General features: G+C 36.7%; 1 protein-coding gene across 2 annotated transcripts in view; it reads left to right on the plus strand.

Annotated features, from left to right (window-relative positions):
• fam168b (family with sequence similarity 168 member B) overlaps positions 1–14,337 on the plus strand; it is a 64,985-nt gene extending 50,648 nt beyond the window's left edge. For both annotated transcript variants that reach the window (XM_072255650.1, XM_072255651.1), the window contains exons 5-7: positions 1,822–1,999; positions 3,473–3,604; positions 9,466–14,337. In XM_072255650.1, coding sequence (XP_072111751.1) covers positions 1,822–1,999; positions 3,473–3,585 — 291 coding nt within the window. In that variant the 3' untranslated portion in view covers positions 3,586–3,604; positions 9,466–14,337. The remainder of the gene's footprint in view (positions 1–1,821; positions 2,000–3,472; positions 3,605–9,465) is intronic.
• The last annotated feature ends 1,103 nt before the right edge of the window (positions 14,338–15,440 follow it).

Raw genomic sequence — 15,440 nt, forward strand, 5'->3', positions numbered from 1 at the left:
CAGGAATGAAAGGGTTATCATGCGAGGAACGTTTGATGGCTCTGGGTCTGTAGTCGCTGGAATTCAGAAGGGTGAGGAGGACCTTTTGAATGTTGAAAGGCCTAGACAGAGTAGATGTGGAAAGGATGTTTCCCATGGTGGGAGAGTCTAGGACAAGAGGGCACAGCCTCAGGATAGAGGGGTGCCCTTTCAAAACAGAGATGCGGAGAAATTTCTTTATCCAAAGGGTGGTAAACTTGTGGAATTTGTTGCCATGTGCAGCTGTGGAGGCCAGGTCGTTGGGTGTATTTAAGGTTCTTGATTGGACATGGCATCAAGGGTTATGGGGAGAAGGCCAGGAACTGGAGTTGAGATAGAAAAAAGGATCAGCCATGATTGAATGGCGGGGCAGACTTGATGGGCCAGATGGCCTAATTCTGTTCCTATGTCTTATGGTCTAATGTAGTTGAGCTAGCTTCAGATAGGGTTTCAATCAATAGGATTTGAATACAATGTGAAGTGTTTGCAATGGTATAGAACAAGCAGGGGTAAAATTGATCAGATTAAATAAAATAAAATGGGTCCTATCCAAATCATCTTCCTGCTTGCATCCTGCCCTCTGACATTTCCCCTCTGAACTATAGTCGGTGAGGCTATTAATCATATCTGTTCTTCTTACATAGATTTTGCTCTCACTTTGTCCCAGCCAAGGTCTGGGTTCCATTTATCTTTGTCTTCCACACCACCGTGCTCTACAATTAGAAAACTATTGTTTGAAATTTCCAACACCTTAATTTTGATACCACCACTTTCCTCCCCAATCAGCATTCTGTCTGGCACTCTGATTAACTTCTCCATCCCTACCAATACACACTCTTCATGCAAGAGTATCTTCCAGTATAACTGTTGGGGGCATGATGTCTGTCCACTTACGACCTCACCGACCATGATTCAGAGCCCCAAGCGACATTAAGGTAGTTTAATATGTTGCGTTTGCAGTTAACATTGTGATCTCCTTGACATGGCAGAAATCAAATATGGATTGGGTAAACATTTTGTACACCCCGTCCATTCGATCTAGTAGTGTTCACCTGAGCTACTAGTTTAACTCCCCAATCTGCTTCCATTCTGATCTCCTATGTTCGTCAAACAAAGCTCAGGGCAGTCTTGAGGTACATCTCTTCTTGGAGCTAGATTCATTACAGCATTCTGGGCTCCACACAGGAGTTCGGTAATTTCATATGATCAGCAGACCTTGCCTTTGTATCTCATATTTCCACCAATCAGTATTTTTCTTCTGGTGGTTTCAGGTACTGATTTTTCTATCCAATTTACAATTCTTTGAGCAAGCACCACCAGTGATTGACCAGTGCTTTTGTTAACTCTCTTAAATTCTTTTCCATCTTTTTTGTTTTTTTTTTAATCTTCTATGTCTCCATTTTCTCTGCATCTCAAGATTTGTTTAACTTGTGACATTTCTAAGTTTCAAAGACAGGTCATTGACTTGAAACCTCATTTCTCTTTGCATGGATGCTGCCTGGCCCATTGAGTATTTAAAGCATTCTTCACTTCGTAATATAATTTGCTAGAAACAGTTTTTCTAATTGAAATGGCTTTACTTGATCAGTTTAAATTATAGATTTTGTATGTTTATGCTACAACGTATCTATGCTGCACTGTCCCCAATGTAATATGTCAACTGCTTTTGTGAAATTGTATGATATTTGAGAGCATATCATTTGTCTAGAATTTGAAGATTCATATTGTGTGTTCTATGAATGTCGTAATTTACTCTTTCAATTATCCCTCAACAGTATCTTTCATTTTTTTTTTGTTAAATAGCAAGGCACTTACTATACACAGCCACTATATGCAGCCCCACCTCATGTAATTCATCATACCACAGTTGTCCAGCCGAATGGAATGCCTGCTGCCATGTACCCACAACCAATTCCATCACCCAGAGCAAATGGTGTTGCCATGGGAATGGTAGCTGGGACCACTATGGCAATGTCAGCAGGTGGGTTTCAGTTTTTTCAAGACCAATGTTACAAATATGACTGTCAACCAAATCTAATGCACAGTGTGCTACAGATAAAGTAAGTGGAAAGTGAAGTGTTAAAACGTTAAGTGGGGAGTCAGGCAATTTAGTACTTCAAGTTGTTCAAGAACATTACATTTTAGAAGAGTGAAGAAACAACAGTTGTTTAGTTCGTAGCTGGGAAATTTAATTTCAGTTAATATGACATTACCAGTTTTTGAAAAACTATAAAGATTATATGAGGTAGTTGCAAATTTATTGAGTTGGTGCCTTCCAACCTTGTCTAGTTGTCCATTCACTCAAATTCCTGCCCCTCCAAATTCCAGTAACAGCCTTGCTCTTTCTCATAGTTAAGATCTAGTGACTTTGTCAAAGGCAAAATTCCTCCACCTTTTTATCTATCTGAAACTTTTGACACGTATAATCTAGACCATTTCCCTCCAAGTCCACTCATTTTCTTCCAATGCGTTGGAAATTCCCTTGTCTAATATCCTATATAGTCATAATCGCTCAATTCTATTCCTTCTCATATGCACATCGGGATTCTTCAAAATATATTTCGTTGGTCTTTGCTTCTTAGCAGCAGCATGCAATACAAACTTTGCTTTGTATTCTGATGATGCTGTCCTTTCATCTTTAAAATTTTCAGTGTGTTTCCTTGACCTGCTTTCTGACATCCAGTTTTGAATAACTAGTAATTCCCTTTAATGTGATTTTATAGACCAAAGCCCCCTCTTCCTTTGTTCCTAATTCCATTCTCATCTTGGTAATAATTTGAGGCTGAACAAAAAAGTATTGATGGGTTTCCACCATGTACCTGCTCCTACTATCTGGCTCCTGATTTGTCTCCACCTATTGCTGAAAGTTTTACCCATGCCTTTGTTACATTCAGACTTGACTGATAAAGTACTCTGCCAATTTCTCACCTTGTACATCCAAGATGCTGTTACCCATATAATCACCTATTGCGCACATACTAGAAATTTTTAGATTGCTTTGGGTGTTGGGCTGACGTTGTGTTATAGTTCTCTTGATTTCATATTCTTGTCTCCTCATCGTTCTAATGTCAAATACTAAGTGAACTGCTTGAATTAATTTATACTGGAAGGCAGCAAAAAGGATTGCTCTCGTAAAAAAAATAAAGTTCCAATTTTTGTTGATTTGTATTCAAATGAGCTCATTTCCTTCAGTTTTTGATCTGTTTAAGCCAGTTTTTTTTTTCTATGTTCAAATCAGCAATATGTTGAGAGTGCCTATTATGCTTGAATATTTTTGTGGGGAAGAAGTTACAGAAGTGGTCATGTATTCTGTCTGATTTTGTAATCATTTAGCTTTCCATAAATGCATTCAACACCAGGTTTTTTCTTTGAAGATGTAAATGATATTGTATTCTATCTTTTAGTTTAAGCTGAATGTGACCAATATTTAACTTTGTTCAATTCTGCCTTGCAGGCACTTTGTTGACGACCCATTCCCCATCGCCAGTAGCTCCTCATCCTGTTTCCATGCCTGCTTATAGGACTCCAGCAACACCGACTTACAACTATGTACCCTCGCAGTGGTGATCAAGTTGTCACTGGAAAAGCAAGTCTTTATGCTTTCTTTGTAAAGTAGTTCCCTCTTAGCATTTCAGCCAAAAGAGATGATGAAGAAATGCTTTTGTCTTGCAAGTTAGAATAGGAGCTCTGAATGCCATTGGCTGAAATTCAGTACCGAGAGAATTCTTTCAGCCAGATTTGTACTGGATTCAGCAATGCACAATTTCTGAATGTGCTGAATTACAGAATTGCTGCTATATTTATGCATTGAATTGATTTAAAATGTGTAGTGAGATTTTTAGTGTGACCTTACCATTGATAAAATGAGAATGACTTAACTGTGTCCTTAAAAAGGGTGGAGCCCAAGGAACAAAAAGGAAAGTTATGTTGATTTGGTTTAAGGAAAAGAAATCTTAGAATATAGAACAGTACAGTGCAGTATAGGCTGTTCTATAAGGTTGTGCTGTGCTGACCTACATAAACCTAATCACACCTCATAATGGTCCATTTAACTTGTATCTATGTGACGGAGTCTTTTAAATGCTTCTATTGTATCAGTGTCTACCACCACCTCTGCAGTGCGTTCCAGACACCTACCATTCTGCACTCTGTTTGTGTGTGTGTGTGTGTATCTACACACACACACACACACACACACACACACACACACACACACACACACACACACCCACACACCCACCCCTTTTTCTCAGTCTCACATTTGCTGAAAGCTCAAGACTTAAGAAAGACACATTCATGGCTTACACCACTGATGTGACTGTGGTGCACATTCTCTGGGCGCGAGAGACTGATCACGACTAGAATCAGCATAGAAAAGTCTTTGCTTTCCTCTGCCCTCGCCATGGTGGTAAAATTTTCTTGGCTTCATAAATTTGAATTGCAATGTCAAATTTGTTATGTTAACATTTACGATAGTCGTGCATACCATTTAATGGTTGGGAATGGAAATGTTGATGACACAAAGGCTTTCAATTTTCAAACTTTTCATTAAAATGTAATTGTCCAACTTTTTAGTAGTTTATTTAACTAATAGAAAAAATAATAGGGAATCAGACCTACATGCAGACCACAATGTTTTCTAATAAATAGAATAAGTTTTTGTTAGCTGTTTTGCATTTGTATGCATGTACTAATTTAGAGTTCCTTAGCTTGTCAATTGCTAACATAGCACATCAATCTGTTTAAAGAGTCAAATAACTGAAAGAAAACAGCTGTTCTGGATAAAAGCAACAGTGTCTTAGAATTGAGTTATTAAATAATTACTCCCTTCAGGGGTTGCATTGAGTTTTTCTACATATCCCTGAAAAGCGCAGGAAATGTTTTGCAATAAATTTGCCTACCATCTGGAAGCAATTGCAATTTAGAAGTCTTCAGTTAGCATGGGCATCTGTAGCCACATGTGCTTGCCGATATTATCCCAGTTGGTTGCATAACTTTAGAAAGCAAAATAAATAGATTTGTGCTAATTTCACAAAGCAACCTGATTTTTTTTGTTGTAGACAAGGATCAATGACTGTACCTAGTGCAATTCCCCTCATATATGTAGAACCATTATTGAGTGGAAATTTTTCTCAATGATGCCACATCCGATTTGCCTATGTTCTCGGTGTAATATATTCTAATGAGCTCTGGAGCTAAATTCCACCACAGATTTGCCTCTGGAGTGTTTGGATCACTCCACTTGATCATCTAATAGTTAAGACTAAAAATCACTTATGGAAAATTCTGTGCTTCTCTTAGCTTGTTAAGTGATAAGTTAGCATTTTACTAAAGTAAGTGGTAGAGATATTCCACGTGATGGATGATGCTTTGAAATTTTTGTCCCAGACTATTGGAAAGTCTGAGAGGCACAGAAATTTGCAGAGCACAACTCTTGGTGAGAGAATGTAAATTCTGAATAGGTATTTCCTATTATAAGATCCTTCATGTGCATTTATATTGGGAAGACTTGATTCCAGTATTTGACCCGTACGTGGTAGCATAGCATTGGTGATTTATAAGAAATGCTGCCACATATAAAATTTTATTACAAAATATACGTTTTTTGATAATCAGTTCATGTAAGATCTCTTCACATCATCACCTGGATTTTGAGGTATCAGAGAAACTGGGTGAAGTAAAGATAGATTTGAAGATAATTGTTCAGTAAAATGCAGCACATGGGAGGCTTGCTTACCATTTTCTGAATGACTTGAGTATTTCCGTCATTAATATTGGCATTTTCAGAGGTGCATAAGAAAATTTCAAAGCATACATTAGCAGACTAATGGAATTATATTTTACTGTCTGCAAAATAGTCAATTCATCATGTGGGCATTTTAAGCTGTGATTCTGGACAGATTTGCTTATTTAAGCATTTGGCTGATTTAAGCTCTGAATTTAGTAATTAAGGGTAATACATTTTAAGATTACAGAAGTTTAACTGGTTAAAAATATTCCTAGTAAAGGATAAAAATGTACAGGTGCAGGTTGAGCATCCCTTATCTGAAATGCTTGGGACCAGAAGTGTTTTGGATTTCAGTTTTTGCAATATTTGCATCTATGTAATGAGATACCTTGAGGATGGAACACAAGCCTAAACACAAAATCTGTTTGCAATACGTGTACAGCTGGTGTGAAGCTTACAGAGTGAGCAGTCTGCAGTCAGAGCATATTCTGACATGATGGAGCTGGGTTTTACATAGATTGTCAGAGTTGAATGACTGCATCTGTTATTGGGTTCCAATTCTGCAATTAGCTTCAATGATTTTAAACAACCACCCATTCCACAGCAAGTGTGATTGGGGGGGGGGGCATGTTTTATACAATATTTTTAATAATTTTGTGCATGAAACAACTACCTCCAATTTTCAGTTCCTCGTGATATAAATCTTGTTTCATGATTTGCATGCCGTTAACTGGTATATGTTCACTCCAGTGCTGACGAATCCACTCTTTGAAATCACGATCAAGATCTTCATATTTCGCTTTATGCAGTGTTTTTCTATTTTTCATTAACATTTTACATAGGCGAGGTCACTCTTCAGACTGACTGTGGTGTGCAGAGACCTGCACGTTGCCTAGGAACCTTCTTAGTGCCTTGTGGAATTTTCCATTTGTGACGTCATGTCAGGATTGTGAGATTCTGGATAAAGGATACTCAACCTGTATAATCAATGTATTGTCTCTGAAACTCCACTGGCTGACGTTTTCATTTATTGTGATGTCTGTAGAGCAGCTTATCAAATTGTTAAATCCCTATTTTTTTTTTTAGTTAATTTCTTGGAAATGTTCAGTGAGAATTGCAGATTTTATAATTTAGAATCTGGATTTTCTGTTTGTAAGTCATGCCAAAAGCACCATTGTATGCTACCATTAAAGAGTGAAGCTTCACAGGTTTAATTTGTACATACAGTGCCTATATTTAAAAAAAAGTATTCACCCCCCCTTGGAGGTTTTCATGTTTTATTGTTTTACATCATTGAATTGCAGTGGATTTAATTTGGCTTTTTGGACACTGATCAACAGAAAAAGACTTTGTCAAAGTGAAAGCAGATCTCTACAAAGTGATCTAAATTAATTACAAATATAAAACACAAAATAATTGATTGCACAAGTATTCACTCCCTTCAGGTCAGTATTGGTAGATGTACCCTTGGCAGCAATTACAGCCTCGAGTCTGTGTGCATAGGTCTCTCTATCAGCTTTGCACATCTGGTTACTGCAACTTTTTCTCATTCTTCTTTACAAAACTACTCGAGCTTTGTCAGATTGTATGGGGATTGTGAGTGAACAGCCCTTTACAAGTCCAGCCACAGATTCTCAATTGGTTTGAGGTCTGGACTCCGGGAATGACTTAAGAACAACAAAGTTAATGTCCTGGAGTGGCCAAGTCAGTGTCGCTTTGGCTTTATGTTTGTGGTCATTATCTTGCTGGAAAACAAATTTCCTCCCAAGTTGCAGTTCTCTTACAGACTGCATCAGGATTTTCCTGTATTTATTTTATCCTCTACTTTCACAAACCTTCCAGGGTCTGCTGCAGTGAAGAATCCCCACAGCATGATGCAGCCACCAGGATGCGTCATGGTAGGGATGGTGTGTTTTTGATGATGTGTGGTGTTTGGCTTATGCCAAACATAGCATTTAGTCTGATGGAAGCTCAGTTTTGGTTTTATCAGACCGTAGAACCTTCTTCCAACTGAATTCAGAGTCTCCCATGTGCTTTCTGGCAAACTCTAGCTAAGATTTCATGTGAGTTTTTTTTCAATAGTAGTTTTCTCTTTGCCACTCTCCCATAAAGCAGTGACTGGTGAAGCACCCGGGCAACAGTTGTAGTATGTGCTGTCTCTCCCATCTTAGCCACTGAAGCTTGTAACTCCTTCAGAGGTCTCTTGGTGACCTCGCTCACTGGTCCCCTTCTTGCACAGTCACTCAGTTTTTGAGGGCGGCCTGCTCTGGGCAGATTTACAGCTGTGCCATATTCTTTCCATTTCTTGATTGACTTAGCTGTACTCCAGGGGATATTCAGTGACTTGGAAATTTTCTTGTGTCTGTCTCCTGACTTCTGGTTTTCAATAACCTTTTTGTGGAGTTGCTTGAAGTGTTCTTTTGTGTTCATGGTGTAGTTTTTGCCAGGATACTAACCCACTAGCAGTTGGACCTTCTAGATACAGGTGTATTTTTACTACAGTCAGTTGAAACACCTTGACTGCACACAGATATCCAAAAACAGATCCCTATTCAACTATTTTGTGACTTCCAAAGCCAATTGGATGCACCAGTGATGATTTGGTGTGTCATATTAATGGGGGAGTGGGGTGAATACTTATGCAATCAATTATCTTGTGTTTTATATTTGTAGATAATTTAGATCACTTTGTGCAAATCTGTTTTCACCTTGACACAAGAGTTTTTCTGTTGGTCATTGTCAGAAAAGCCAAACTAAATCCACTGTGACTTAAAACAATAAAACGTGAGAACTTCTAAGGAAGGTGAATACTTCTTATAGGCACTGTATGTTATTTAATGTGGAAATTCCCGATTTACTATCAGTGATTTGTTTTTATTTCTCCAAGACTAAACCATGTTCATACTTCTTAATGGACAGGAAATTACTAAGTTAGTGTATTAGTTATTTCTAAGATAATTTTGCTGTAAAGTTCCCTGAATGTTACAATTTCTTGCTCAAGCTCTAAATCAGTTAGAAATAGCATGCCATACTATAGGTACTGCTGAGCAAACTTGGGTCCTAGAAGTATAATTTTATGAATGCAAGCTATGAATTCCTTACAAAATATTTCAAGATCTAAAGATTTTAGAGGATTTTTAAGTCATTTTCACTTATGCTTTAATAATAGTTGTATTTTCCCAGTCTTTACTTAAATTTGTAAGGTGCTTCAAAGAGTTAATTAAAATGATGCTTTTTTTCTTGGTTTGCTGCCTGAGAGTTATTTAATAAGACTGATAGCTCAGTCAGTGTGATGACACCACAGCTGCTGGATGCCTGTGTTCTCATTTCAGCTGATAAGTGACAGCTATCAACATTAAAAGCAAAGTTCTCTGCCATGTGCATCTTTCTAAGAATTTGGCCCTGATGCTAGAAGCACATACTATTACTTTGTTACTGACCATAAATTGTGTACCTTGACTTTACCTAGTTAATTTATTCTTCCATATTAAGCATATTTATGCTGCAGTCTTAAACCAGATGTCACTTCGCAATGAATATTTGCGCTGGGTCTTCTGAAAATTGAAGTCACTTTGCAAAAAACAGTCATTTAAAAAAAATTACATAGCACTTATGTTTTCTGTTTTTTGTAGCTAAGAGGAATGTACAGTGATTTTAGTGTATTGGCTTGGAAAGAGTGGAAGTATTGGGATCTAAATATCTAAAATGCTCTTTCACAGGTTGAAAGGTGGGAGATATGCAATCAAACAAGTTTTAACACTTGGTGCTGATTCCCACATGCCTCCAACCAGGATCCTTCCTTCCAGTTCATCAATGCTCTCAATACTTGCCAAACACTACCAAAAATAACACGAAGATTATCGTGGCTGCATATCTTGCATCTTGGAACTCAGCAGTACTCAAGTCATGAAAAACCTGTTTTGTGGACTGTCTTGCAATTTTATAGATTATACAAAAGGGAGTATACGTATATTTGGATTCATATCTAGTTCAATGCATGTTACAAATGCTTGCTCAAATCTACCTGCAATGACTGATGCAAAACCATCATATGAAAAATCCAAAGGAACTGAGATACAAAAAATTTGCAACTTAATTTCAATAATGCAGAATCATTGTATGTAATGTCTCAAAAGAAATTGTGCAAGTGAATTTCTGTAACAGAAAGAAAAACTTCTGGCTGATCTGTTATGTTGTTTTTTTTAAAAATGGGAACAGTTAAATTACTTTAGCCAGTGTATCAATTTAATTCTCGAGCAATTGATGCATTTAGAGCACAACACCTGGAGGTAGTGTTCCGGTAGGCATGAAATGAAGCCTGAAGGCATTGACTTACCAGCCCTTTTTCATTTAAAACTGCATTAGATCCAGTGTTATATTTGGGAGAGGCAACCATAGGGATTAAAGCATGATGGATAAAGGAAATGTACTAACTTCTAAAGAATCAGAAATGGCCAGTAGTAAGGTAAAATAACGTATTTTTATATTCTTTGATTTAATGCTTCAGTAACATACACCTCTGACTTCAAATCATGTCACTTGATGATTTGTAGTTCATGAATTTGAAAGTCTTTAAATATTCACATTTTGTTCACATCTAAATTTTTCACTTCTTTGCCAAATTCAAGATCACTGGTCATTTGGGCAATAGATAAATAACATTATCAGTGCTTAATACCAATCCCTAAATGGTAATACTTCCAGGATTAGGATCCTGGTTGTAATAAGACATTTAAAGGCCTTGATTGTTTTGAGCATTAAAGGTAACAAAGGTGATAATTGTTTGGTCTTCACATAAATTTGAATTATCCAGATCTGTTCAGGGTTTTGTATCACATCGGATGACGTAATTGTTTAAAGCAAGCTTGAATAACATTTTCAATGGCATTTATGACTTCATGCTTCCAAATATTCACACTAGTATTAAACCAAAGGGGGTAAACTTCATGTTGCTGGTTTAAGGAATCTGTCTATTATATGCGTTTGAAATCTGACTTTTGCAGGGCATGCTAGTTTCTGCAGCAATTGTGATGTGCAGACTGTAACAGTTGAAAAACAGTTTTGTTAATGATAAGAAAGGCAGGTAGTCTTTTTTTCAGCATTTAAGAGCTTTCATCCTGATGTCTCTGTGCATTTTACTGCAGCAGAGGATTGAGTTCCCATGACCTGGTAATGTCATCATTGAGTTTTCTTTTAGATCATAAACTGAATAGTGCAAATTGACATGTCCTCCAATGTTTCCTGTTTGGGCTAATTGCCTTACCCAAATGACTGAGTTAAAACTGAGTTAAACCCTACAGAATTGGAGGAATACTTGGAGGGAAAACAGAAGCTGAGTAAATTCACTGGTCCATCTTTTGAAAATGACAAGATTATTTGGGTGGGTCAAGAGTTTAGGATTTTTTTGTGTATATATTTCATAGGACCTAACACTTTCAATAAAGGATGCTTGTTTTATAACATCAGGAAAAAAAATGAGTATAATGTTACCCTTTAAGAAATTGATAACGATAATAGCCTTCATTTATCATGAAGTGTCATTTTAGAAGTGGCCCTAAACCCTAGCAAATTCTAATTGATGATTAAAATTGTCTTGCAGTGCAGTAGAGGGCATACAACTGTCTTCCTTTATGTGTGTGTGATATGATTGATGTAGGGAGTTTAACAGGTTGCTGCTGGTATCATACATGATGCATAAAGGATCCAAACTTCTGTGGGGTTGTTGCTTTCTAAACTCTTGTCAGATTCTACATGAATTAGCACAAATGGAGGAAATTAGTCGTGGAAACCATTTATGTAGAGGAGTTAGTCAGTTAATGAATTAGAATTGTTTTGATAGTAGCTAGCAAAGAAATATTCAAGGGGAACAAGCACACAACTTTTAGACTCAAATCTTTCCTATTCCATTTTTCTATATTGAACTTTTATAATGGATTTAGCATGTATGTTAATTTCATGTTTAAAATACTCCCGAGACCAGTTCTTCAACACATTTTGGATAGTCAGCGCTTTGCTGCTGGTAATAGTAATGGTCAAGGCATTTAACTTCCAAAAATAGAGCATTATGTAACTTAATGGTTTGTCGTGAACTCATTTAACATCTAGTTTTGCAGACTGCAAAAATGGAATACTTCAGACCTCCTATGTAGCTGCATTTCAGAATGGCGGTGTGTGTGTTGATGGGGACCTGAAGTTCTTTTACAAACCTTATATTAAAATGGCACAAACAAGGAAGTAATTTTAAGATTGTAATTCTATTCTTGATTCCTCTTCAGTTTGGTGAGTTAGATAATTGAAGTCTTCACTCATTTTTCATCGTGAGATTTCTGTGATGTTCGCAGGCTGTTTCTACCTGGTGTTTACAGGGCTTGGAAACAAATATAACTCAAATGAAGTGATCTTTATTTAGGAAAGCTGTACTGTACTGTGGCTTTTTAAAATCCTTGAACTTTCACGGTTACAGGCTAAATTAACTTTCTAAAAGATTCCCAATTTAAAAAAATATCGTGTTTTCGGTGCTTGTTCTTTTAAAGATTTAGAAGTATAAAATTTTACATGAAAAGTGAACATAATTACTAATCTGAAACCAACACTGTACACTGGACTAATGCTTTAATTTCCTCTAAAAGAAATGCATCTGCAACGAATTCTATGTCAGCCCACCAACTAAACTGATATGTGCTGAATTTTTGGTCTTAACTGCTATTGTGGCATCAATGTGGACAATGAGTACAGAATGGAAATTAGAGTGGTTTTTCAAATATACAGTCCTCGCTTAGGCCATGGTCATTTGGAATCTGTTCTAGTTCTGTAGTATTTGTTGCATACCAGTGGTTAGTGGATGAACAAGTTGTGAAGTTTAAAAATAACAGTGCAGAACTGCTTTGGCAGTGTTCATAGATAGATTGTACACTTCCTTTAATGTATATTTTAAGGAAAAAATAATGGGTACTGATGTGAAAGGAAAAAAAATAAACCATGGAAGCCTATCAAGGATAATGTTTAATTTAAAGCACTGTTTAAATCTGGGAATTGCTTCATGTTACACTGCTGTACATGAACTCATGCTGAGTTTGACATTTAGTTGCTTTTTTATTTCTTTAAACTTGGCAGACCAAATTATGCTTTATTGCACATAATAACAAATCACTCTCATTTGGTGCTTTAGCTGCCCCTTAGTGTTCATATTTCTACTCACATTTTGGTGAGTAATCATTCATACAATTTTTTTTTGAAAAGTGTGGATGGAAGGGAATCCAAAATTTAATTTTCTTTTAGCATCCAGAAACTTTCCAGGGGTCATATTTGAAATTTGCAAATGGATGTACAACTTTACTGCACTTTGTAATGCATGCAGACTAGTTCTGAGCTACTGTTGTATTGTTTTTATATAAAGGAACATGTAATTTAAGCGGACTAAACCTTCTCTTCTCCACTGTCCAAAGGTTCAGTTTGAGAGAACCGAATTAACTGACCTGAGTTAAGATATTGTGCAAATAGCCTCATGCAATTTTGAGACTTTGAAATATTTTCAAACTGCTATGGTGTACATGCTTTTGCTCAGAAACTGGAAAGGAACATCTGATGTTGAATTGTCTGTATAAACATAAACATGACATCTAATTGAGTTTTCCAATTAATCAAATGCTTTGTTAATTCATTCTCTTAAACTTGATTGTATGTATTCTTACAGTGTCATTTGGTATTCAATTAAACTAATTTGGCTTAAATTGGGACAAATGCAGAAGTCAGCACAGATTCCTGGGCAAATGCATATTTGTGTTCAAACATTTAATAGTTGAGTTGACATATTCCAAAATGTTAGATTCCTGTCAAGCAACTGGATGCTATTTTTCTCATTAATTCTTTGTATGGTGATGGAGAGGGTCTTTTTTTTCTCTCTGTTTTGCTTTGAGTATCAGTTGGGATGCAGTAGTGCTTAATCTGAAGAGCCGTCAGTTGTGAGAATTTCCCCTGACCACCCTATTCATCCACCTCCTGCTTAAATTCCCATCAGCCACTGAGCCAGCATACTCAGCAGCAGTTGAGATGGATGGACATGATCCAAAATATTTCGCTCTTGTAATAAGAGATTGCAATTTTGAATTGCAGAATTTTACTGAATGAGTAGATTTGTGTATGTTGGTGTGCAGTATAGTGCTGTATGACAGCTTTTCTGTTCAAAGTAAAACATCGTATTCAACACAGGCACAACAGAATCACCGTAGAGAGTTTATGTATGTTTTTGTTAAGGGCACACTTTTAAAAAGAAATTGACTATTGAACACTATGCTTAATAAATATAAACATATTATTTTGGTACTTATTTAGTCTAGGTCAGTGTTGTCTTCCAAAAAGCAGTTTTAAAGCAAAGCACCGTTTTACATTGGACAACATAAACAAATTTTGACATTTCCTTTCTGAGCCAGTTCAATTATGTGTAAATTCATACATTGTTATTTTTTTAAAAGCAATCTGACAAGTAGGTGAGCTCAGATTTAAAAAAAGAAACTTCAAGGCATGTTTATTGTAACAAAAATTGTTATGTATTAATACTTAAGTTTTCAATAAAGATTGACTTGTGTTGCTTACATTGTGCTTACCTCATACTTTTGAAAAAGTACTTATACTTTTGAAAGGATTAATATATCCTTTTAGGTGCATTTAAAGGGAAGATAACTCATTACAGTTTGCCGTACAGTAAAACTAAGATACTTTGCCATCTGTTTGTCCAGAAATCTGTTGTTTGGTATCTGGCATACTTGTTACTCTACAGTGTGAGCCTGGGACATGGAGTGTGGGCGAGGTTGTGCAGCTGGAAATGGGGCTGAGGCTCTGAATGCTGGGGGTCGCAAACATGGGTAGGCTGTGGAGCCAACACACAGAATTGAGTGTGGACTGAAATATACAAGCTACGCTTTAAGCTGGAAGTCACTAGGTTCTGTTTCCCTGCTCCCTTCATGATCATGGGTAGACTTTCACCTCAGCCACATTTTCTAACACTTCTTCATAGACCTTTAAACCCCAAAAATATACCAGTCTCTACTTTGAACATGACTCCGTCATTACAAATATCTGGAGAAAAAATTTCCAAAGACTCTGCAGGTATTGAGTAAGGATATTTCTCATTGTCTTAGTCTTAGAAGCTCTATCCTTTGTTTTCAAACTGTGGTGCCTGGTCTTGGATATCTCAGTGGGAAGAAATGTTCAACTTGTACCTGTTACGCCTGTCAATGATTTTGAAGTCTCAATGAGATCTCCTTGTATCATTCAATCAAAAGAATAGAGCCCAAGTCTGCTACTTATCTCCATGTATGGCAAACTTGCCATCTTTTTGAAACTAGTTTAGTCATTCTTAACTGTATTTCCTCAAAGCCAAAGATGTCCCTGGATATTTAAGTAAAATAGACCAAAGTTACAGGAGTAATCTCATCTAAAATATAATACCATTGTAGTAATTCCTCACTTCTAAAATCGAGCTCCCTTGTAATAAACAATAAGATGCCAGCTGTCCTGTTAATCGCTTGCTGTACTTGCATTTACCTGAGTAATTAGTGTTCAAGCACACCTTGCTCCCTTCAAGCTTCACATTTCCCAGTCTCTCACCAATTAAAGTTTTTTTTGTTTGTGCACCTCAGTTTTCTATATCGCATTCTTCTACCATGTTTTTATCCACTACTGGACTTGCCTGTAT

This window comes from Mobula birostris, chromosome 4 (assembly GCF_030028105.1).
Source record: "Mobula birostris isolate sMobBir1 chromosome 4, sMobBir1.hap1, whole genome shotgun sequence".
In the NCBI taxonomy this organism is placed as follows: Eukaryota; Metazoa; Chordata; class Chondrichthyes; order Myliobatiformes; family Myliobatidae; genus Mobula; species Mobula birostris.